Consider the following 24,200-nt stretch of genomic DNA (forward strand, 5'->3'; position numbering starts at 1 on the left):
AGGACCATATGTCATCTTGGAACACATTAATTTATCAGACTCAGGTTCCACAAGCATTTGTTGGTCACCTACCACATGCCAGGCCCTATGCTAATACCTTCATAGGAGGTCACTCACCGTGACCCAAAGTATCGCAGCAGAGAATAACAGAGCTGGCCTTAGTGAATCCTGAAAGGAGGCTATGGATAGGTCATCTTTAACAGTGAAAAGAGTCCGAATTATCCTGACACCTGATGCTCTGGGTGGAGAGGTGAGGAAAGGCAGGCATGGGTGGGATGACAATCAGATGTTCAGGATAATCACAGGAAGGGGAAGGCAGGCTCAGAAATGCAGAATTTAAAAGAGGAAGAGAAAACCACATGCAAAACTTAGCGCCTGAGGCTTCTGTGGTAATTAAGTAAATAGTCATCTAACATTTACAAAGAAATAAGTCCTGTATCTTGTTCCCAAAGTGCCCAAAAGATGGCCTATTTCAGGGATAAAAACAACAAGCAACTGGAATTGGCAGCTTCTCAGGTACTAAAAAAGTAGCATCCCAAATCCCCCCTCCCTGCTTCCACAACCTTCCTCTCTCTCTCTGTGCCTCCTCATAAGTGCAAATTGCCCACTACCACCCACTTTTGTCTTTCACTTGATAATAAATAGCAATTTAGGTTACTGAATGGAAGCCAGACTCTCTACTCTAACAGAGTGACTACTTTAGAGAGAGAGAGAGAGAAAATCACCTTTGCTGGACCCCTGAGTGTGAGAGGACAATGTAGCTAGACTGAAGGGTCCCAGAGGTAATGTGGCTCAGGATGTCCCTCCCGGGGAATTCTCAGCAATGGCTGCCTCCTGGACCACTGCCTGTGCTCTAAGCCCTGATGACAAGGGGTCAACAGAACACAAGACTTAGTGCTCCCAGGCCCAAGATTGAGAAAAATTAGCCCGCACCTAGCAGAACAGACCAAAACAAACAAACAAACAAAAAATCTGGTTGTTATTAGGAGGTGAACAAGAAGGGAAATTTCTCTGTCCCCAGTATCCAGCAGAGTGTAAGATGCATAGTAGCTACCCAGTCAGCGTGTGTTAGATAAATGAATGAATATGTGAATGGCTCCCACAGAGAATGAATAAATGAGTGGCCCCCACAGAGAAAATTTCTGAAGTTTTTAAAATCACAAGGCAGCTTCTCTTAGAGGGGAAGGTGAGCATATGTACAGCTCTAGATCATTTTGGAACCTGGTGACTTAAGTAGACATGCCCCCAGCCTTCCTCTTTGTTATACTACCTGGATCCCATGTGCAAAAGGATTGTGAGGTTCCACTTAGGTGCAGCAAGAGACAACGCCATGCCAGATTAATGATGTCTACCCCAGGCATGGCAGTGCAAGTATCCTTTCTGCCCTGTCTCCACGGTCAGAACACACAAAACACTCTCTCGGACAGCCTTAGAAGACCCCACCTGTTCTCAAACACCATCTCCTATTTGTCCCACCCCCCTTGTACTAAGAGCTGAGTTTCTGAATGAATTGAAATTAAGAAGTACAATCAGTCTGCCTGGGTCCTAGAGCTTGTTTTTGATCTGCGCTAGAATGGGGTTGTAAGATATGACTCATGGAACTGAGGCGCTCCCCACCTGCCTGGACATGCTGTGCGAGGGCTAGCATCAAGGACTCTCAAAGGAAATTTTAAAAAGGCACAGCCTGGGAACAGTGACCACTGTCAGTCAGGAAGGAATACATGGAAAGCCATGATCTCTCAGACCCCTCCACACAGAACACCCCAAGATAAGCTGGACGGGACGTTTGCAAACGAAGTGGACATTTCCCCAATGTGTTCCCCTCCATGAACTTCACCACAACACAAGAAGGGCCTACTCTACTTGTTGGGTAACCTTCTAGGCAGCAAGTCACCTCACACTTGTTGACCAATCCCTTTGATGGGAAGGACCAGTTCAGAGAGGTTAACTGAGGGTGAGTCTGCTGACCCACATGTTGGGGTGTGTGTCTGTTTTTTTCCCCTCATCTGAATTTCATAACCGTATACTCCATCTACTCTGCTGGTATAATTAGAGCACTGATTATAGAGTCAGATGGCTGAACACGTTGTTTGCGTGTTTCTCGGCCTCAGTAACAGAATGGATTCAGTCACTCTTACCAGTTTTCCCTTGCCATGGAGGAGCTGTTTCATAAAGAGCCTTGGGGGAAAGAAAGATATGAAAGATCTATTAGAATCAGAAGCATCTTATCCTGGGCTATTTTAGATGGCTTCCAGCCAATCTCTTTGTAGCTCAGTATCATTTCTGAGAATTGCAGTGGGGTTCAAATACTGTTATGTTTGAAAAATCACATGATTTCAGAGCTGGAAGGTATCTAGCCTTCCTCTCACCAACTATCTTGAGACTTAGAGGATGTAAAGTAATTGATAAACCAGGCAATTGCTTGGCTCCATGAAGAAAGCTCACTGGAGCCCTGACACAAATAAAAAATAGTACCTTATGACGCACATTTGAAAGGCTACAATTGTCCTCAGAGTACAAGGAATATAGGTCATTAAATGGTGTACAGTAGACCACTCAAAACAAGGGTAGATGCCTTTGCAAAAAGGTTTGGCAGTAACTGGAGGAAATGTTTCCTTTTAAGTTGATATAAAGACAGCTTTGCCAGCTCCACTATAAGAAGGAACTATTAAAGAATACATTATAAAAATATGGATATACGACTTTACATTCAGCCTAAAAGAAGGGAATTGAAAGCTGATTTGCTTATCCACTTTATCAATCAAAGGGACAATCAGAAAACAGAGTCTAATTGCCTGACAAGGTGCTTCGCATTTTCACTCCTAGGAATGAGCAATTAGATCCTGACAAATGATTTTTAAAGAAAAATAAATGTAAGAGAGATCTAGGAAATACTTTAACCTAGAGCCAGCCAATTTTGAAATAACATCGAGAAAGCTTCCAGCAGAATCAAGAATTTGAGAAAATACCACCATAAATTACACGTTTTTCCCATTCTGGAATACACACAAGACCAATCCGGTCTTCAGTAGGAGACAGGTTTTGTTGTTCCATGAGTACTCACCGCATTCAGGAAATCTGGCAGCCCAGCAGGAGAGTTGGCACCGAGCTTCCCGCCACTGCACCCCACCATCACGTGTGCCTGCCCTCACACTGCCCATGGTCCCCCTTCAGTGCCCGAGATCCCTCTATTCCCATTTTTGAAAGGGAAATCCAAGAGGCCCAGGTGCACACCAGCCACCTGTTGTGAGGAGCCTCTCTGAAAACTCTAAAACCGCCCGGGGTTTCAAGGCTTGTGTAAGTCTGTGATTCACTCCACGATGGGTCCATCAAGCACGCCTAAGAGAAATTACAGGTTTCTCCTGTCTGGAGTAAATCCATTAAAATGAGTCACTTGTTTGCATTTCAATTCCTCACCTTTATCTCAGACAATCACATGAGACCATGTTGCATCTACTGCAGTGTTGTGATTAGAACACTGGGAATATAATGCAAAGTGGTGCCACTGTGGATGATGGGTTTCAAGGGTTATCACGTTTTTGCCTGTGTCGACGTTGAGCTTGAGGCAAAGCTGGCTAGCAAGTGGATCAGTAAATCATGATCTGATCCCTACCTTACACCAAAGACATTTTTGTTTTATTTTTGAAAAACTGGGCCAGGAGTTTTTATTGAGCCTTGGACACAGAAGGCACAGTCTCCACTTGCAGGAAGCTTCAAGTGATCTGACTTCTGACAGGGTGGCCAGGGTGGGTTTCCTCTCTCACCAGCAAACCCCACACATCCCAATTCCAGTGTCTTCTATTTACGTACCCTCACAACCACAAAATAATGCAAATTTCCATTTAAATACTACCAGGGGAAATGTTGACAAGAAGGAGAAATAAGGGAAAGACACTTTTGTTACATCTTTTGCAGTAAGGAAGATTAAGGAGGTCATGTTTGTGGAAACAGATCATTTCTACTGAGGTTACTAGTTAAGTACCAGGTTGTTTGGAAAGAGAAAAGCCAGTATCATCAAACCTTTGGTTGTGTAATCAAAAGCCTTTATTGGACATGTTCTACGTGCAAGATACCTTGCTCTGCACTCTGGGCATACAAAAGGAAGTAACATAGTGAGTAAGTAAAGTGAGTTACCCTATCCCCAAAGGCTTACAGTCTTATCCAAGAAAGAAAATATATATATACCAAAAGATGAAAAGTAAACAAACAACAAAACACAATAAATACTAAATATAAAGTAAGTGGCACAGATTATAAATATTATAGGAATCAGGTGGGGACAGTCAGTACTTCAGGATGGACTCATGGGGAAGACGTCACAGAGAAGGCAACAAGTGAAGCAGAGCTCAGAGTGTGTCCCGAATAGAACCCCATAGTCTCTCCTAGGCAGGGGACTCTATATCACAGCCATGGTAACACTGAATGAAAGAATTGTTCCAATGGTAAATTCAGCTTATTACCCCTGATGTTGAACAGACTGAATCAAATGCTTAATTCTTTTCTTTAGAAGTCAGTGAAATAACTTCCATGAGAGTGTCAACCTCCAAACTTATGCAAAAGGCCATGGCTGTTTGTTCTCTTGTGTCTGTGTGTGTACGTGAATTGACAGGTACTTTAACAAAAATGGCTAACATTTTAATGGCCAAATATTATCCTAAGTATTTTACCTACACCACCACTCATTTAATCTTTACAATGACCCTATGAGATAGACTCTATTTTTCTAATTTATGGCTGAGGAAATCCAAATCTAAGGAATTTAAATAACTTTCCCAAGGATCATCATGCCTTAAGTGTCTAACCATGAATCTGGCCTTAGACACTGGTAGCACCAATTTCTTCTCCTTGAACCACCTGACCAAGTCATCTCCTTGGTGAGGTGTGAGTAGGACATTGAATAGGTCTCTACTCGGGGTCTTCCATAGTCAAGCTAACCATGCAGTTCACTGATATCTTTCAGGATGGGACAATGTGGGTTGCATGCTATAGGAAAGAAGGCACAGCTTCTTCAAGGGATTTCCAAAAACTTCTGGAGTTTCTCTATTAGCATCCATGAGCCCTTTCTTGGTTAATAATAATCCCAAGGCAGAACGTCTTTACTGCCATCCCATCCTAGGAAGTACTCTACATCTGAGTAGAGTGTGCTTTCATGCTACATTGGACTGTTTAATGTTTAATGCACAATACAGATGAAAGCCCAGTCTCTCTCCTGTTGGTACCCAGAGTTCCCATCCATAAAATGAGGCCATTGGACCCAGTCTTTTCTACAGGTTTTCCAGATTTCTAATCCTGTAACTATTTAGCTTCATGAGATTCCATCCCTCTCCTCAGTATATTGACTCTTGGTAAGTTGCATTTCTTTGTACTGGGATCTCTACATTATGAAAACTGGGACTGTGCCTGCCCCACTCCTTTCCCTTGAAAAGACTACAGAAATAACTAGGGATATGTCAAATTAAAATCCCTTTCTGACTTCATTTGAGAAAAATATGACTGTTGTCTCAAGATTAGCAATGTCACTTGAAAGGTGACTTACTCTGCAGGTTGGTGTATTTTTCTACCTTCTGATTGACTTTTTTATTATATTTTTTGCTTTTGCAAACTTCCTTACTTAGAGAAAGTTTTTTACAGTAAAAAAGAGAGAGACCCTATTCATTCACCAAGTGTGTCTCACTTTTCCATTTGTAATGCAACATCATTAATACTGGCTTCTTGGTAGGATAATTAGGGGGATTCACAGCCCCCTTTTCCTTTATTCACCCATTTGCTTCTGATGCATCAGGCTGGGTACTTGCTTTATAAAGGAGCTTTTTCTCTTCCAAAGGGGCATCTACCTATTGTACTGCTATCAGGTGGCTCTTTATTTGAGCATCAAATTTGTTTACATACAAGGTTAAGAAAATGAGCAGCTCTGTACTTGAAATATGATAGTCTCCCTTCCTCATCACTGGTTTCAGAAAAAACATATTGTCGGTGAGGGTTAATCTTATATCATCGGAGTAGACAGAATGCCTCAGAGGTTCTGTGTCTTGAGGAGCAAGTCCAGAGCTGAAAGCCTGCAGACTTCGGTTTCTAGCTCTGGCTCAAGCCTTGATTAGCTGTGGCCCATCACTCCAGGTTCCAGGCTCCTTAACCTACAGTGAGCATCTTTCTGGTTCAAAAGCTCTATGTTTTTGTCTTGGCTCACAGCCAAGTTACATCTAAGCCCCAGCCAGCTAACCATGTAATCCATTTAAATTTGTACAGGTGGACTATGCTGGCAGTTGGATTCCTTTTGTACAAGGAGCCAGCAATGACCTACTTAGAGTCAGTCCAACCATTGGTGAGTATTCATGAGGGCCCCTCCCTTAGCAACCCACAAAATCCAGCCAGGTGACATCCCAGGCTACCTCTGCCAAGATGAACCATTCTCTCTTCCTGAGGATAAACATGACCCAACAGCATGGAACGGGAGGCTCCAACAAGACCAGGGTCCTGCTGCGGCCCATTTTGTCTTTCTGTTCCCTCAATGGTGCCCAGCATGGCATATCTATCTATGTGTTGACAGTTCTTGGGGGGCAATGTTTAGCAGCACAGAATAGCTTAGACAGACGGGCCTTCCATTCTTCCCGTACTTCATGTACTCCTCCATCAGTAGCACAGCATGGGAGGCTTCCTTCATACTCCCTGGGGGCAAGAAGACAGGAATAAACACATTTTTTCTGGGGCTCTGCTATTCCTCGAATGTATGACCTTGTCAAGAACAGAAAACCACAACTTTAAAGAACAAGCAGCAAGACCCAAAAGCTTCACAACAGCTGCATTATGGGCTCACTCTTTCTGGAACAATGAGCCCCTTTGGGTAGAGTCCCCTTGGCAAATGGAGAATCTTTTAAATCACTCTGCAATCCAGGGAACGGGCTAGTTTTCTTTATTTTTTTAAGATTGTATTTATTTATTCATGAGAGACACACAGAGAGAGAGGCAGAGACACAGGCAGAGGGAGAAGCAGGGTCCACACAAGGAGCCCGATGTGGGACTCGATCCCGGGACTCCAGGATCACACCGGGCCAAAGGCAGGCGCTAAACCACTGGGCCACCCAAGGATCCCCCGGGCTGGTTTTCTATTGCCTACAAGTGTCGAGTTACAAACCTTGTCTTTCTGTAGGTTGGACCGCTTCCTTTCCATTTGGACAAGGCCCTGGGCTGCCACAGAAGGTCTCAGCCACAGCGGCTTACCGGAGCCCAGATTGGGGTGGGGAGGGAAGCTCTGTCTACATATCTGAGTATCTCTCTCTGCGTCTCTCTCCACTCTGTCTCTGTCACTCTCTATGTGTCTCTGAGTGAGCCTCAGTCTCTGTATACATCTCTGTTTCTTTGTGTGTTTTCTGGATCTCTGTCTGTAACCCTTGGCCTGTCTCTGCATCTCTCCAACTCACTGTGAATGTGGGTATCCTGCTGTGTCTCCATCTCCCTGTCTGATTTTCTCTCTCTAGCTCCATAGAGACATGGACACAAAGGATTGGAAGACTTTTCTGCACATGTCCACGTATCTAGGTGGCTATCAACCCAGAGTCACCACGCCCCTCAGTGTCTCTGTACTTCTGTCTCCCCCTGTGGCCCCTTTCCCTCTGTTCCTATGCCTCTGTCTCTTAGACGTTACCTCAAAAGTGAACTAACTTCTTCATTATTCCTGAAGCTTCTCACCGATAGTGTTTATGATAATTCCTTGATCTTCTCACGCTAGGGAAAGAGAGGGGCCAGAGTGGGGATAGGTGGAGATATTGTTGGTATCAGGTCTTTGGAATGGGGAGGTTGAGAGGGAAAGGAGGCACAGCCATCTAGAGCTGGCACCTCTGCTCACTCCCCTGTTAAATACACTCAGGCTAGGGGCACCTGGGTGGCTCAGTCGTTGAACATCCACCTTTGGCCCAGGTCATGATCCCGGGGTTCTGGGATCAAATTCCACATCAGGGTCCCCATGGGGAGCCTGCTTCTCCTTCTGCCTGTGTCTCTGCCTCTCTCTCTGTGTCTCTCATGAATGAATAAATAAAATCTTAAAAATAAATACATACATACACTCAGGCTAACTTTTATAATCTTTCCCAGATACACCTCATTGTTCTACAGCAACAACAAAAATTTCAGTTGTGCAACAATTAGAAGTGTGAACATCAACCATACCAAGAAGAGAATGGATCATATTAGAAGCCTTTCAATTAAGAAAGAAATCATTCCTTTTTTTTAAGATTTTATTTATTTATTCATGAGAGACACAGAGAGAGGCAGAGACACAGGCAGAGGGAGAAGCAGGCTCCCTATAGGAAGCCTGATGCGGGACACAATCTCGGAACCCCAGGATCACTCCCTGAGCCAAAGGCAGACACTCAACCACTGAGCCACCCAGGCGTCCCGAAAGAAATCATTCTTAATTACCATGACTCACATTGTGATGTTTTAAAAAGAAGTATCATATATACAGCATGCATTTGAGAACCCCCTTCCTTCCCACTCACCTCCCAAGGTAGGGGTATAGCCAGGGTTGTTAGCTTGGCCCTTTAGTGGGCTGACAAGAGAAATCAGTAGAAAGGTTCTGTTGACAACAAAGACATAATTGCGCTTAATCATTATTGGTCCTTTTTCAATTATCACAATTATTCAAAGCATATAGAGAATGGTGACATACGGCAATTTATTTTATCCTTTTATCCAACCCTTCCTTTATATTAGCACCACTGACAACAACCAGGAAGGCTGGTTAGAGGCAAATATGCACGATGCTAGGTCCTTCAGGAAGGTGAGCAGGAGAGGGTCTCAGCATCAACCACATTAGAACCACCTGGGGAGCGTGTAAATTCCCAGACACACCTCAGGCAATCCAATTAGACTCTCCAGGAGTAGGACTCAGGCAAAAATTTTTTGAAGCTTCCTAATTAATTCCAATGTTTGGCTAAGGTGGAGACCCACTGCTTTATTTTTTTTTTCATTTATTATTTATGATAGTCACAGAGAGAGAGAGAGAGAGAGGCAGAGGCATAGGCAGAGGGAGAAGCAGGCTCCATGCACTGGGAGCCCGATGTGGGATTCGATCCCGGGTCTCCAGGATCGCGCCCTGGGCCAAAGGCAGGCGCCAAACCACTGCGCCACCCAGGGATCCCCCCACTGCTTTAAATAATTACTGATGTTTATTCCCAATAAAACTTCGCTTTTGAAAATTTCAGCTGAAAAGGATACGGAGGGGTCCACCATCCCCCAGGTTTGAAGACCAAGGACCAAGTTAGGGTAGGAATGACACCAAAAGAGATAGAAAAATTAAGAGAAGAGAAAGGAGGGAATGTAAAAGGAGGGTTAAAGAAATCAAAGGGGAGAGATGAGAAAAGCAAGGGATATGGGGGGGGCAGAGCTGCTACTTGGGGCCATGGGGTGCCAGCCCCACAGTGGGTATGGATCCCATCTAATGTCAGCATGGGAAACTCTAGATTGCCTCTTTTCTTATGATTGGGAATGTCCCCTGGGCCAGTCCTGACACCCCCCCCTGCCCCCTGCCCCAGGTTGCTGCCATTTCAAACATTTTCCAGTGTTTCTCTCAGAACAGCTGAGGAGTCAACCTTGGCACAACAATACACGGTTTCTACACTGTGGAAGGGAAGGTCAAGGAAAGGGCGTGTGTGCCATTAGATCATTGAGTCTTCTCAGTCACACTGCTCAGCAGGTGCTGAGCCCTCCTTTGCATCTCCAGTAACCAAGGTGGCCAGCCCATCTGGAAAACCAAGCTACCAGGAAGTTCTCTGTGTAGTATCTGAATTTTTTCCCTGGATTTCTATACTTCAGACATGGTTTAGCCGACTGGAGTTGTAAAGAACCAGCAGGCTGTCACAGGAAGCTGGTTTTTTCTCTTCTCTCATTTCTCATGCTTTCCTGCTACCTGGGTTGAGGTTTGCCCCTCCAGCAACCCCCAGCCATGCTCCCACCGGGCCACTCCCTTCTGCATGCATATAAATCTGCTTTCATCTCTTTAGATGTGGTCCCACTACTCCAGAAAGAATCTCAACAGTTCAGAGAGGGGCTAACTTGGCACTTCTGAAACACCCACGCCACTGAGTGTTAAGGTGATCATTTGGGCAACACACCACATCCCGCAATAATGAATATGGAGGCTTTACCTCAGATATTCTGGAGATCCATTTTGCAGAAGTTACTCGACCCTTTAAAGCTTCTCTTATCTGGATAGAGAACAAAAGGAATTAAGAATTAAAAGATGATGAGGAGTCAACGCAGGTGCTCAGGCCTGGCGAACACTCGTGAGGGAATATGTTACCAGCCTGGTTCTGGTGGTGGGATGTGGTGGGATCAGTAACTTGGAGGAGGGCCTTGAGAAAAGGTGGGGGAGGGGGAGACACAAGAAAAATGAGGCTGCCGCAGGAGACTCATTTTCTGAGGTCTTAAAGGTGACCCCTGAGGCTCACCTTTTGCCAAGTTTGCCACAAGTCTGAGGAATCTTTGATTTCACTTTGGGGGTAGGTTTCAGGAGCACAATGAATAGTTGAACATTTCCCATAGCTTGTCTGCTATTTAAACCCCTCTTTCTAGAGGCACCTGGGTGGTTCAGTCCCTTAAGCGTCAGCCTTGGGCTCAGGTCATGATCCTAGGATCCTCAGATCAAGCCCCATATTGGGCTCCCTGCTGAGTGGGGAGTCTGCTTCTCTTTCTCCCCCCACAGGTGCTCACGCTCTCACTCTGTCTCATAAATAAATAAAATCTTAAAAAAAAAAAAAGCCCTTTCTAAAAGCCAACCCATAGTTCAAAAATAAGAGAATTTTATGCAACATAGCAAAAGCCCATAGAATAAAGAAAATAAGAATAATAAGTATATTTTATTTTTAAATATATATTAAATAGGCATAATGTAAATATAAATATGAAATGTTAATATATTTAATACATATTAAATAATGTATCATATATTTGATTATATATTGTATATTAATAGTATAATGTAATATAATATAATATTAATGTATTATATAATAATATATAATGTAATATATAATAATGTAAATTCACATAATACGAATATAACATGTTTGTGTATTAATAATATGTTATTAATATATGATATATTGTATAATAATATAAATTAACATGATATAATGTTGATGTGGCATATTTATATATTAAGTAATTTATTTATCAAATACATTTTGTTTCTTAAATTATATTTTATTTTATGTTTATATTTTTTTACAAAACATGTTAAATCACTTTTCATGCCTATTATCTCATTTTATTCAAAAAAGAATCGTGTTGGGACGCCTGGGTGGCTCAGCGGTTGAGCGTCTGCCTTTGGCTCAGGGTGTGATCCTGGTCCCAGGATTGAGTCCCACATCGGGCTCCCTGCATGGAGCCTGCTTCTCCTTCTGCCTGTGTCTCTGCCTCTCTCTCTGTGTCTCTCATGAATAAATAAATAAAATCTTTTTAAAAATTAAAAAAAAAAGAATCCTGTAAAAGAGGTACTATTATTTCCATTTTACAACTGAGGACATTAAGATTAGGAGATGAAGTGACAGCCAAAGTCAGCTGTCTACTGAGAAGAACCCAGACTTGAGTTCATGTCCCCAGACTCCAGACCAACCTGTCATATTCCCCTAAATCTCTCCTGCTGAATGCAGGCACTATCTTCTTATTTCTATTCCTTCTTCCCTTTTACTTGATAAAATGTTATTCACCTTCCAAGGACTTGTAGTTTGACTTAACAGGTACCAAACTCCTCCAGCTCAGAGTGACTTCACCCTTCTCAGAAAATGCCATATTTTTTGTCACATACAGGCTCCAGAGGTAAGGAGTACTCCCTGGGGTTTGGGCACTTGCACTCAAGAATCCATGGGTTTATGAGAAGACAGCCTAGAGCTTCTATTTACATTTGTTTCTTTTTTTTTTATCTCTTCCTTCTTAAATTTTAAGTTTCACAACATGCAAAATACATACTTTGTAAATTTATAATAAACACATCTGGGGACATATGCTCACTGCTTTTTACTGACCCTAAAAATGTGAAGATTACTGGTATCTGCAACTTTATGTCAATGAATCATGTATGGTCCTGTGACATCTTTAAGTCTTGACCTTTTTATAATTTTAAATGTAAGAGGTCTTGATCTTGGTAGAAAGTTCTATGTCTTAGAGGTCTTTGCACATCTCATGACACCCAGTAAGTTAGTAAGCAATAGTGCTGCTGATGATACTTTGACAATAAATACTAGCTGTGGTATTATGATTAATAATAAAAAAAATCATATGGTACACAATTGTGTACTACCTTAAGTGCTTTCTGTGTTTTTTCACTTGCAAAATCACATTTGTTCTTTACCATGCTCTAGTAGAAGAGGCAGGAAAGTCATCATTATCTCTGCATTCCATTTGGGCTGTCTGGGTCCCTGAGACTCTCCCCGTAATGCACAGGTAGTACATAGGACTGAAACACTAATACTCTGCCACCTGCAAATAATTTTTATTAGGTCAACATGGTATGCTCATAACAAAATGAAAGGACCAGAGTGGAATGCCTCTTTCACAAAATTCAGCTATTAATTAACTAATTAATTAATAATAGAATAGCATTGATAGTCAATTAGTTAATTAATTAGTCAATTAATTAATCAAAAATCAACCTTGCAGTGAAGGTGTTTGTGTCTACATTTGAGAGAGTTGTTTGCTTTGCCCATTCTAGGAGGCAATGTCATACAAAGGAAAGAGGGTAATCTTGGAAGCCTGAGTAAACATTGGATATTTTATTCATTTGTTTAGTTTTTATCTGTTTTCACCACTTACCACCTATACACACTCCTCTGTATTTGGAAAATTCACCCCCCTGAGTCTACTGCTCTTTATGGTAGAACTCACTGTCCCAGTCTCTCTTGCAGCTAGCATGCAGCCATGTGACCTGGACTCAACCAATCAGACATGACAGTGCAAAGAAGCAAGAGCCAGCAGGCCCCAACAGGCAGGGCAGAGGTGACCTCCAAGACAACAGGAGCAACAGGTCTAGCCCAGCATCTGCTGCTTGACCTTGGCCTGGTGAGCTGTGTTATCTGTGCCCAGGAAAGTGGTGACAAGCACTGGTGTCTAGTTCTGTGCTATGGATTGGGAATTGTTCCTGGTATGTAGCCTCAAGCCTCCAAGCCAGAGAGACCTTCCCAAAGATGATATTGTAAGATTTAATAAATCCTCTTTCTGCTTTACCTTGTTCAAGTGGGTTTCTATAGAGCTCATGGGTAAGTTTAATCACTCTAAGTCTCAGTTTCCACATCCACAAAACTGAAAATAAGAATACCCAAGATTGTCTTAAGGATTAAAGCTAATCTACATAAAATGCTTAGCTCCGTAGGAGTTTGCAAGATGGTAGATATTATTTGCATCCTAAAGAAGAGTGATGCCCTGTGCAAGTGTCTGCACAGACTGAGGTTGAAGATGCTCAATAAGTAGTCTTTACAAGTGAGGATTTCAGGGCTAAATACTGATAGTGAAAAAAAAAAAAGAAAAAAGAAAAAGAGGAAGAATTTACGATACCTTTGGATCCAGGATTGTTCCAAACACCAAGATGAAGAAGCCCTGAGAAAGAAGAGGGAAGAAGAGACATTTTAAATACGAGTACTCATTAGTTCCTATTCTGGTAAAAACAAAACAAAACCCTAAAATAAAAACAATTTATTAAATCTTTCATTCTCTCTTTTTTTTAAGATTTTTATTTATTTATTCATGAGAACATAGAGAGAATGGCAGAGACACAGGCAGAGGGAGAAGCAGGCTCCATGCAGGGAGCCCGACGTGGGACTCAATCCTGGATCCCGCCTTGGGCTGAAGGCGGCACTAAACCACTGAGCCACCGGGGCTGCCCAATCTTTTACTCTCTTAAGGTCACAACTCCTAGATTCATCTATTCAATGAATATTCATTGAGCAGGTACATAGAATATTCATTGAGCATCTTCTATGTGCTCAGTAAATCAAACAGACCAAGGTTTATGATTCATACCAGAAAATTATGGGACTTTCTTTTTAAATTTGGCAAAATATGGGACACCTGGGTGGCTCAGTGGTTGAGCATCTGCCTTCAGCTCCAGGCATGATCCTGGAGTTCCGGGATCAAGTCCCCCATCGGGCTCCCTGTATGGAGCCTGCTTCTCCCTCTGCCTATGTCTCTGCCTCTCTCTTTCTGTGTCTCTCATGAATAAATAAATAAAATCTTTAAAAATAAATAAATAGATAGATAGATAAATTTGGCAAAATAAAAGTGTTTTGCATTTATCAGGAGCTCACCAGAATGTATATCTCACCAGAATATAATAGTCTGAGCAAGAGTCAGAGGAGGTATTAGGCCATGGACAGCAGCCTTGTGACAAGCTAAAATGAAAAAAACTTCCACAGGAAAAAAAAGCAAAAGTGGCTATGTTCAGCTTCTATTGATATTTTCAACCTCCTTCCCCCATCCACAACCAAAGAATGTTACAAAACTTACAAAGAAAAATCGAGTACATGGGCCCTCAGAAGACTAAGACCCAAGATGGATTGAGCTTCCAAGCACATAACATCTGCTCAGAAACTGACGCTCCAAATATGATGACATGGAGGGACTTACTTAGCCCTCAGATCCCTTACCATCCATACAAAGATGAAAGATAGACCCCATTAAAGTCAGAAGGAAGCTGTTCCTCTATAGTATAGTCTGTTTGAGTTGGCACAAAACCACCCTGAAAGAAGTAAGGTAAAGGATTTGCCCCATCTTTCAGGCAAGGAAAAAGAAACTCAGAGATTCAACTTTCAAAATGTGACAGAGACCTATATTCATTAGTCAGTTCCTCCTGTAGGCAGGGTTACTCAGGTCCTGGCTGAGCTGAGAAGAGAAACGAGATAATGACCTCTGATTAACAAGGCATCACTTTGTTAAGCTGCTTTGATTTCATAATCGAATGTGAACCCTTACCCAGGCAGAGACCTATTAAAACACATGGGTTTAACATAAATGATACCAGAAAGATGTTGCAACCAGGCGGTCCTCAGCAGGAGCAATTCCAAACCCACTGCTACTTCTATTTGTAAAAAAGCTTAGCTGAGTCGTGGAGGACTTCACAGGGACTGGTGCTGGCCATGAAGTTCATCCATTCCCCCAAACATACTAGATATACCTATCCATTCAGCCAGTCCAGCAAGCCCTCCAAAGCTTGGAGAGCTTCAATCAGATTGCTCTTTTATTTGATCCTCTTGGCCTACAAGATAACTATTGAAATCTGCCACTATGTCTATGAAGAAAATGTCATTGATGGCATGGTCCATTAGGTTACAAAGCATCATTTGGATAAAGATGCTTGGGACAAATACATCCAGGCCTGGTTTTGGTACTAGGAATACATTTTAAATCAGAAACTCCATGAATTTTACCAAGGAATTAAAATTTTAAAATATCTAGGAACCATAATTTGAGCCTGTCTCCTCCAAAAAACACATTCCTCTGGCTAAGGGATGAAGAGGAATTTCTCTCCTGATAAGGTTTTCGATTTCTGGAGGCTAAACTAAGTATATTCATATCTGCGACATTTGGCATAATGCTTGACACAAAATGCTCAGTAAATGTGGTGGGTCTGTATTTATTTGTGTGTGTCCCTGTGCTATATATAGTGTGTGTTTAATGGCTTTATTATGCAACCTGCATTTGTATAGTCCTAAATATGTAACAAGGAAATATTCCACTAGGATCACCTTTCATTGATCCCACGTTGGGAAAAGTTACACAAAATATCATTCAGAAAATTTGGATGACTTATTAGACAAGGATTTAGTATCTGATTAATAAAAATTCACTGGGAGCATTTCTTTCAGTAGATACAGTACAACTTGAGCAGATAAATCTCAAGGTGTTCTCCCCAATTCTAAAATATATGCTTTACTACCACATATTTTTAAGTGAAGAAGTAAGGTGCATAATAATGTATTTTTTAACCCCTATGTTCTATGAAAATATATTTGCAGTTGAGCTTAAAAAATTTTTGCAAGGAAACATATGAAACTGTGAACATTGCTTAATTCATAGATGTGAGAGAAGGGAAACTATCTTCAATATCACTCTGTATGACCTGCCTCATTAAAATAAGATGGTTTCCAATGGGAACTAAAAATTCTAAATGGAAAGAAATACAATAAATGTGCACATTTTAAGACCTCCAGTTAGGTACCTAGTTTTGGGGGAAGTGGTGATGTTTAATTTCTAAACTGTAGCAGCTCGGCATTACTGTTGTGCTATTTATGATCTTTAGGTCATTTTTGTACTTGGTGCTTTCCCATTCAGGGTTTTATTTCATTTTCCTAACACCCCTATAAGGTAGGCAGTATTATACCCATTTTATAAGTGAGATAAATGTGGCTCAGAAAAGTTAAGTCAATATCCCAAGAGAATATTACACATTAGTAAATGAGAGAGTCAAGATTTGAACCAGGCCTTTCTGGGGTGGGGGTGAGGACGTGGGAGATAAAGCTTATTTCCTGACTCAATAGGCTCTTCCAAATCTATTGTCTTTTATGAAGAAATATGATTGCAAAAGCTCCTGATGACAAACCTTCTTCCTGAATTCTCTCCCTTAGGACCGGGGCAGTGGCATCTAGACTTACCTGGAATGCATTGAGCACGGAGAAGGTAATGTGGATGGCCAGGTTGCTGCCGTCAATGACTGTGGCTATCCCGAATGCCCAGGTCAGTCCCAGCATCGGTGTGAGGATGGCGATATTCTTACTGATTCTCACAACGGCTCTCACCTCCTGGAACATGGAGCTGCCGACGGCGGCTCGCTGGGTCTTGACGATCACCAGTGTGACCGTGATCAAGTTTACGACCACAATGGCCAGGGCTGGGATCACAAAGGCCAGAAGGGCCTTGGTCATGTCCCAGTTAAGCCAGCAGGCCTCAGGCCGTAGGTAGCCCTTTCTGGGCTCCGTGGCAGCAACCGTGACAACAGCAATGAGCAGAGGGGCCCCGTAGCCAACCGAAAAGAGAGCTGCCACCAGTACTGATTTGGGCACCGTATGGAAAACAATCAGGATTCCATAGAGGATAAGGAGTGCCTTGGCAAGCATCCAGAAAAACACAGAGAGGTAAAAAAAATGAACAAAGAATGTTGCTGCCACGCATCCATCATGGTGTGTCACCGGACCGCTGAGAAAGGAAGCCACAATGAACCACACATCAGCAATCAGCAAGGTGGCTGCGATGTTGACGATGCACACGTGGCGTAAGTATGAGATCTCTGTCTTCGTTACTTGGCTCCAGACCAAGGCTTCAATGGACAAGCAAAGGATCAAGCTGCAGATGGAAATGCCTAGGCCTGTGTACGTTATATAAATCAGGATCGGGCTCTCCAAGATGTGGGGTGACATAAGAATGGAGAAGGAGGTAAACAACTTGCTTGGCCTACATTTGCAAACAGCTTGCTGGGAGTTTTCTTGAATTATTTGACAGGCCTGCTGGTCCCATCTGCTCTCCAGGGAGTGCCAGCCAACACACTGTGTCCTCCTCTCCTCCGACTTGCTGATCTTTTCAAAAATCAGTGAGATTCTTTTAAGTTCCTTGGGCAAAATGACAGACAAGACAAGCCCATTCACGGTGACGTTTTCCAAAAGACTGGCTTCTAGGATGGCCCCGAGAGTTGGAAATGCGATGCTGATGGCCTGAGAAGGAGCAGGCACCTTGCGAAGTTCGTCTCTACTGATCAGCACCTGCCCAGTGATCGCATTGCTCGTGTCATTAATCCTCATTGCAAAAGAGAAATTCTTCCCAGTGTTGTCTCGGGATATGGTGGTGCCCAGAGTGTGAATGAAGACATCTGATATGTCAATGAGATATTTATTTATAAAGAGCTTTCTTGCAAAGGAATTGATGGAATGTAGCAGAACACAGCTGCTGTTTCTGTCAGGGATGAAGGTCCAGTTTGAGATGCTTTTGCTGTTAAGAATGTGGTTGGCCATGACACTGTAACTCTGCCAACAAAGAACCGGCGTTAGTTCCGTGCCACTCTGCAAATCTGCCAGGATGGTCAAAGTTCACTTTTATAAAGTGGGGTCCTCCAGCCAACAGCATAAGCATCCCCTGGGAACTTGTGAGAAATTTGGAATCTCAGGGCCCACCCCAGACCTAGTAAATCAAAATCAGCATCGTAATGAGATCCCCAGGGTACTGGCATGCCACCAAAGTTTGGGTGGGGGAATAGAGCAATGTGTCGTGTATGCAGTGTCTCCCTATGAGGCAGGCAAGTGGGCAGCCTTCCCCGTGCTCACTGACATCATGGGTTCCTCTTCACACCTTGGGGAAGCCAGCAACCCACCAACCCTGCCAAGAGTACCCATCATGCAATTAACATCTATTAAATCCCAACCGTGTGCAGGACCCTGGTCAGGAACATAGCCAATCGAAAATTGACACCAGAGGCTGAACCTCCTTTTTATCCTCTGCCTCAAAGATCAAAAATAAAAGAAGTGAATCCAGTTCCACTCCACACGTTTGCAGCAGACACGTATGGGTGTTTTCTTTGCATTCGATTATTTTCCATGTTAGCAGCCTGTTCTGACTCACAAGAAAAAGTAGGGAAAGTCTCTCTCTGCAGGAACCACAATGGTTCTTAGAGGTTTTCAGTAGCCAAAGTTCACATTTGGAAAAGCTTACTCTGTTGTCGGACCCAGTACTCAATAAGCAGTGTCTCTACTGGTTGCACTCCCTTTTTCCATTCCTTTGTTTATTCTGTGGTGAACGTCTATGCAGCATTTGCTATGCCAGGCATTACAGATACAGATGGGAAAGAGGTGGTCCTCAGACCCCAAAAGGCCCACAGATAACTCTAGCTAACCTGCATTCCTTTCCACCAAAATATCATTCTACCAAGTCGAGGCCACTCACCTGCATCTTTGCCTCATCAACACCCGTCAGTAGCACCGTGGATATATTGTGTAAGAGCTGCACGATGACAGCAATGTTTCCTGGGATCCGGGGAGACTGCTGAATGTTCCTGAGCACACAGGACAAATCCTTTGGACACTTTTGCATCAACATGTCTGTGATAGTCTCAGACATTCTGGCATACTCACTGATTTTTGTATTTCCTTCGAATGGTTGAGCTGAATATAAATTTGTCTAAGAAATGGCAAAAGGAAAGTTTTTATTATGTGACTTTTGTCCTGAAGATTAAAAAAAAAAAAACAACCTTTAATACAATTTAGGATAGTCTTATCACACGATTGTGCATTGCATAATGTTTTCCAATTTTACATTTTCATAGTCACATTTGCTATGGAATAACTTGCCCAATACAGAGGTGTATGAACCGAATACCAAAGTTCCAACCTGCCAGCTCCCTGCTCCTAACCCCCTCCCTCCAGAGAGCTAACATTATCTTTAGCATAGCATTCAGACCCCTTCTGATTATACACACTGTATCTATGCCCTGTGCACACCGATAAATCTCTAATGTCATTTAAGCTTATTTTTACTAAGCATGCTTTAAAAATAGAACTTCTGAACTAGATTTGGATGAATCAACTGACACCAACACAAAAGAATATGTGAAAACAGTGATGAACAGTATCTCCCACAGATCCACCTTCTGGATCCCACACTTCAGAGCAGGGGCAGCAAACATGGCCCGACTGGCTGCCTATTTTTTTTTTTTAAAGATTTTCTTTATTCATGAGGGACACAGAGAAAGAGACAGAGACATAGGTCAGAAGGAGAAGCAGGCTCCCTGCAAGCAGTCCTATGTGGGACTGGATCCCAGGACCCTGGGACCACGACCTGAGCCAAAGGCAGACACTCAACTGCTGTGCCACCCAGGTGCCCCCTATCTTTATTAATGTTTTATTGGGACCCAGTCTGCTCATTATTTAAGTATTGTCTTTGGCTGCTTTCATGCCACAACGGCAGAGTTGAATACTCCCAATAGAGACCCTATGACCCCTAGGGCCTAAAATACCAACCATCTGACCTTTCACAGAAAGAAAATTGCCAACCTTTACTTTAGAGGACCCCTCTCTGGCCTCCTCTAACCTACCCCTTCACAAAAGGAAGAAACTGTGGGCCTAGGGAGTATGCGTACTCAGAGATCATGTCCCTACAGCTAGACACTTAAATTCCTGGCTTAGCAACCCCAAGCCCACTTCTGGGGCCTCCCTGGGCCTCTTCCCTAAGTCTGTGCTACCAAGGATGGGCCCTGCCACCAGTGTGCTCACCACTAGGCCTGAGAGGTGGCAAAGGGACACTGGTTTTCAGGATTATAAACATGTGACTTTGGCTTTCCACCACCCTTGAGGTACAGGACATAATCTGATGGGAGACCAGCAGAACACATTTTACTTAGCAGTCCATAAGCTTGATTTAAACCATTTAGATATTAAAACATAGGGTACGTGGGTCTCCTTGTGTATATGTGCCCAGATTCCTCAAAGTAGAGGTGGACCCAGTGACAGACACCCTGGAGTGGGCAGCCTTTTGAAGTCTGGTCAAAGACTTCAAGTATAGCATCCACTGGCACTCCCTCTGGCCACCCTCCAAACCACCAAATGAGGATGTTCCCTAGGACCAAAGAGATACTAAAGCATTGACTGCCCCGAAGAGATACTAAAGCATTGACTGCCCTGAAGTTCATCAGAGGCTGAACTTCAGCAAGGTGAAGCTCCTACTAGAAGAGGAATAAAAGAAACAAAAGGAGAAGAAATAATATTTGACTTGATTTTATCAAAATTTGATTTAAAAATGTGTAATGACTTAAGTATATATGGAAATACATTCATTTGTTTGATGATGAAGTCCTTCCCTTTAGGTCAGCTTGCTTCTCATGCTTTACCGAGCACAGAAATCACCTGAGGATCTTGATAACATGCAGCTTCAGATTCAACAGGTCTGAGGTAGAGCCTGAATTCTGCCCATCTAAAACTTCTTAGGGTTGTATTAAAGAGCTAAGATGGAGAAGTAAACCATAATCATTCTAGACAGCTCTTCTACCTCTGACCTGAGGATCACATTCTTTGGTGTCATGAAGTGTGTGGGAAAACAGGGCAACAAACTTTTAGATGCCCAAAGTTAGGACTTCCATTCTTGTACAGAGAGAGGAAATGAGTAGGTGTTTATGTATTCTCGTACAAACGCACTAACCTACCCCGTGCTCTCCCTCTCTCTTATTGACCATGCTATGTGCTGCTAATTTGGGACTCTGCTCTGGATGTCAGAGAAAGGATATTACCTCAAAGATGTTGAAGGCATTAAGAGTCCGGCAGGTTTCAGTGATCTTGTGCCATTTCTTTTGACTGCAAAAAAATCCCATATTTCCCTGAGTGTCTGGAGGGCAAGGTTGACTGCAGTGGGAATTGGCCACACAGGTACCATCACATACACCTGGAGAAATAAAAAGTATCAGTATCAGTGGCACCTGGGTGGCTCAGTCAGTTAAGCATCTGCCTTCAGCTTGGGTCATGATCTCAGGGTCCTGGGACTGAGCCCCAAATCAGGCTCCCTGCTCAGCAGGGAGTGTACTTCTCCCTCTCCCTCTCCCCCTCTCCCCTGCTCATGCTCTTGCATACACTCTCTCACTCTCTCTCTCTCTCTCTCTCAAGTAAATAATAAAATCTTTAAAAAATATATTTCCCAGTACAAAAACAACATAAATTAAAAAAAAAAAAAGTATTGACATCAAATGGAAAGGTCACGACTCAGTGCTACATATGCCAATCACCAAGACATTAGCACAATGAGAGTACATAAACCCAGTGGACATCAAATGTATTTTCTTTGCAAAGTGGAGGAAGATTGAAATAGATCAGTGATCATCATATATTCCAGTGAAAAACACCTCTTGTTTCCAACAAAATCTTATCCAGAACTCAAACATATGAATCAGGTAAAGTGGAGCTTCCCCAGTTGAAATGACACGGAAGAGCCCACATCTAGTCCACGATGTCTCTCACGCCCCACACCTCCCTTGAACTCCTCCAGCTCCCCAGAACACAGTAGGGAAGCCACTGCACCCGAGGTTCTCAGGAAGGTCCCAGCTCTGGAACTTCATGATGAGTCCATCATCAATGAGTTCTCACAGACCTGCTCTAGCCCCTGCTCCAGCCTATGCTGGCTCAGTCAAAAGAGTTTATGGCAAAGAACTCTCAGGCTAGGATGGAGCAGAGGGTGCTGGGAGGAGAGGGGAGCAGGGGTCAAAGGCACAATTTAATATGAGAAAACGAAAGAGTCCAAATGTGAACCATCAAGGTGTCCCATCTGCCATGCCATAAACAGAGGGCTGAGCACGGCTCTCTATTACAATAAATAAACAAAAACTTCCATTTAATTACTAACCACTGCCAACGTACCATGTGGCCTGGCAGGCATCTTCTCCTTGCTTTTGTTGGCAACCTAGAAAGGGAAAATCAAAATCAACCTGAAAATTAATTGTTGGTATGCCTGCCCAATGATCCACTTTAGTCACAGACTAATGGCTACGTCTGAATCAGCTCTGATGCCAGGACACCACCAAAAGCTGAGACTGTGAAGTACGTCCCCACGGCCCCATTTTGTCATCAGTCTGGATGGCTTTCTTTCCCACTGAGACTCAGCAGGAGCCCTCCTTCCTCTCCAGGAAGAAGGCCCAAAATTCTGTCCAAGAGATACACCATGAGCAGAGGTGGACTTACGTGGAAGTTAATGAAGGTTAAGCTTTGGAATCCCTTGCATGTCTGGACCCCATTCAACACACTGAGAGATAGCAATGTGTTGACATGATCATATATTTTATTAAATTTTCAAAGGCAAAATAGTTTAACCACCTTCTGTTCATATCACTGTTATTTGCCACTCCACCTTTCCTTCCTTCACACTCTCCCTCATTTTGGATAGATAGCACTAGAGAGGCTGTAGCTATTTATGGAATCTGGACAAGTGTAAGTTGAGTTAGGGATACATCTAGTTTGAATTTAATAGGATATACTTATGTAATCTGCAGTCATTTCCACATTACAATGAGGACATCAACACATAAGCGGCATTCCTTTTAGAGTATTTACAATTTGAAAAAAATAGTATTTACAATTAGTCACAGAACGAGAAAATTCCAAGTGTTTTGGCTACCTTGCAGTTCATATATGAAAGAAACTTCCATATGGCATATATGAAAGATGCCATCCCAAAGTTGACAACAGTCTTACATATTTACATTCTAAAAATGAAATGAGAAGCCGAAAGATACTTTTCTAATCTGGCAATAATAAAAGAACAAATTTGATCAGCAAAGCTAGAGGAAAAACTGAACAAACTTTCTATTTTCTCTATAGAAAAAAAATGTTATAAATGCAAGTACACAGCTAAAAACATAGAGAAAAAGATGTGGGTAGTTTATTAATAAAAATATTGTGATTTTACAGGATTTATTATTGAATAATGCTAAATACTTGCTGAATGTAAACCACTTCAGCATGTCTAAATTTGTTGTAAAATTTGAAATTTATTGTAACTACTTTCCTCAATTTAAGTAGACATTCACTTTTCCCTTAATTTTGGATTTGCAATTTTCTACTCCTTTTTTTTTTAAGGGAACTCCCTGCTTACCTGGCTTCCCCCTATCATGAACATGTCCCACCTCTCCTGATTAAAATACCTCTCCATCCCACCCATTCATATCAGACTGGACCCTTCACTGAGAGGCAGTATCACATTGTGTCAAGGGGTGTACCCTGGGAACAGACCACCTGGGTTCAAATCCCAATACCACCACTTGAGAACCTGGAAAAGTTCATCTCTCCGGGCTTTAGTTTCCTCATCCATAAAGTAGGGCAAGAGTGATAGTATTATAATTGTGTGATATCTCAGAGCACTTTAAAGAAAAATAAATGAGATCATCCTATAGAAAATGCTTAGATTGGGGCCTGCGGTATTGTAAATGGTATTTAAGATTTAGTTCCCATCATTTCTCTTTGAACATGTACTCAGTGAATATCTATTACATACAAAGCCCAAGTCTGCCCCTTCCAGGAAGTCTTTCCTGATCCAATTGTAAATGATGCATCCTTCTCTGTCTGGCTCCTATAGGATTTATTATTTATATCACCATACCACTCCTTAATGCTTTGCAAATACTCACCTACCTGCTATTTCTATCTAACCATTTTTATATGTGCATATTATCTTCTCAGTTAAATTGTATGTTTTTTTAA

At 42.5% G+C, this 24,200-nt stretch overlaps 2 protein-coding genes across 7 annotated transcripts in view; both read right to left on the reverse strand.

The window, feature by feature from the left end:
- The window catches only part of ADGRF4 (adhesion G protein-coupled receptor F4), a 31,276-nt gene extending 27,856 nt beyond the window's left edge, over positions 1–3,420 (reverse strand). Inside the window, exons 1-2 of one of the 4 annotated variants that reach the window (XM_072831592.1) lie at positions 3,065–3,419; positions 2,139–2,178 (exon numbers count right to left, since the gene is read on the reverse strand). The gene's annotated coding sequence lies outside the window, so the exon portion shown is untranslated. Of the gene's footprint in view, positions 1–2,138; positions 2,179–3,064 lie in introns of all 4 variants that reach the window. The other 3 variants (XM_072831594.1, XM_072831593.1, XM_072831595.1) reach the window with 3 other exon arrangements.
- A 601-nt stretch (positions 3,421–4,021) lies between these two features.
- LOC140636910 (putative adhesion G protein-coupled receptor F2P) overlaps positions 4,022–24,200 on the reverse strand; it is a 37,606-nt gene continuing 17,427 nt past the window's right edge. For 2 of the 3 annotated variants that reach the window (XM_072832733.1, XM_072832734.1), the window contains 8 exons: positions 22,365–22,407; positions 21,248–21,399; positions 18,913–19,146; positions 16,638–17,999; positions 13,546–13,587; positions 10,143–10,202; positions 8,496–8,572; positions 4,022–6,666 (listed from right to left, as the gene is read on the reverse strand). In XM_072832733.1, the coding sequence (XP_072688834.1) occupies positions 8,525–8,572; positions 10,143–10,202; positions 13,546–13,587; positions 16,638–17,999; positions 18,913–19,146; positions 21,248–21,399; positions 22,365–22,407 (1,941 nt within the window). In that variant the 3' untranslated portion in view covers positions 4,022–6,666; positions 8,496–8,524. The remainder of the gene's footprint in view (positions 6,667–8,495; positions 8,573–10,142; positions 10,203–13,545; positions 13,588–16,637; positions 18,000–18,912; positions 19,147–21,247; positions 21,400–22,364; positions 22,408–24,200) is intronic. The other variant, XM_072832735.1, reaches the window with a different exon arrangement.

The sequence above is a fragment of the Canis lupus genome, chromosome 7, assembly GCF_048164855.1.
Source record: "Canis lupus baileyi chromosome 7, mCanLup2.hap1, whole genome shotgun sequence".
NCBI lineage: Eukaryota > Metazoa > Chordata > Mammalia > Carnivora > Canidae > Canis > Canis lupus.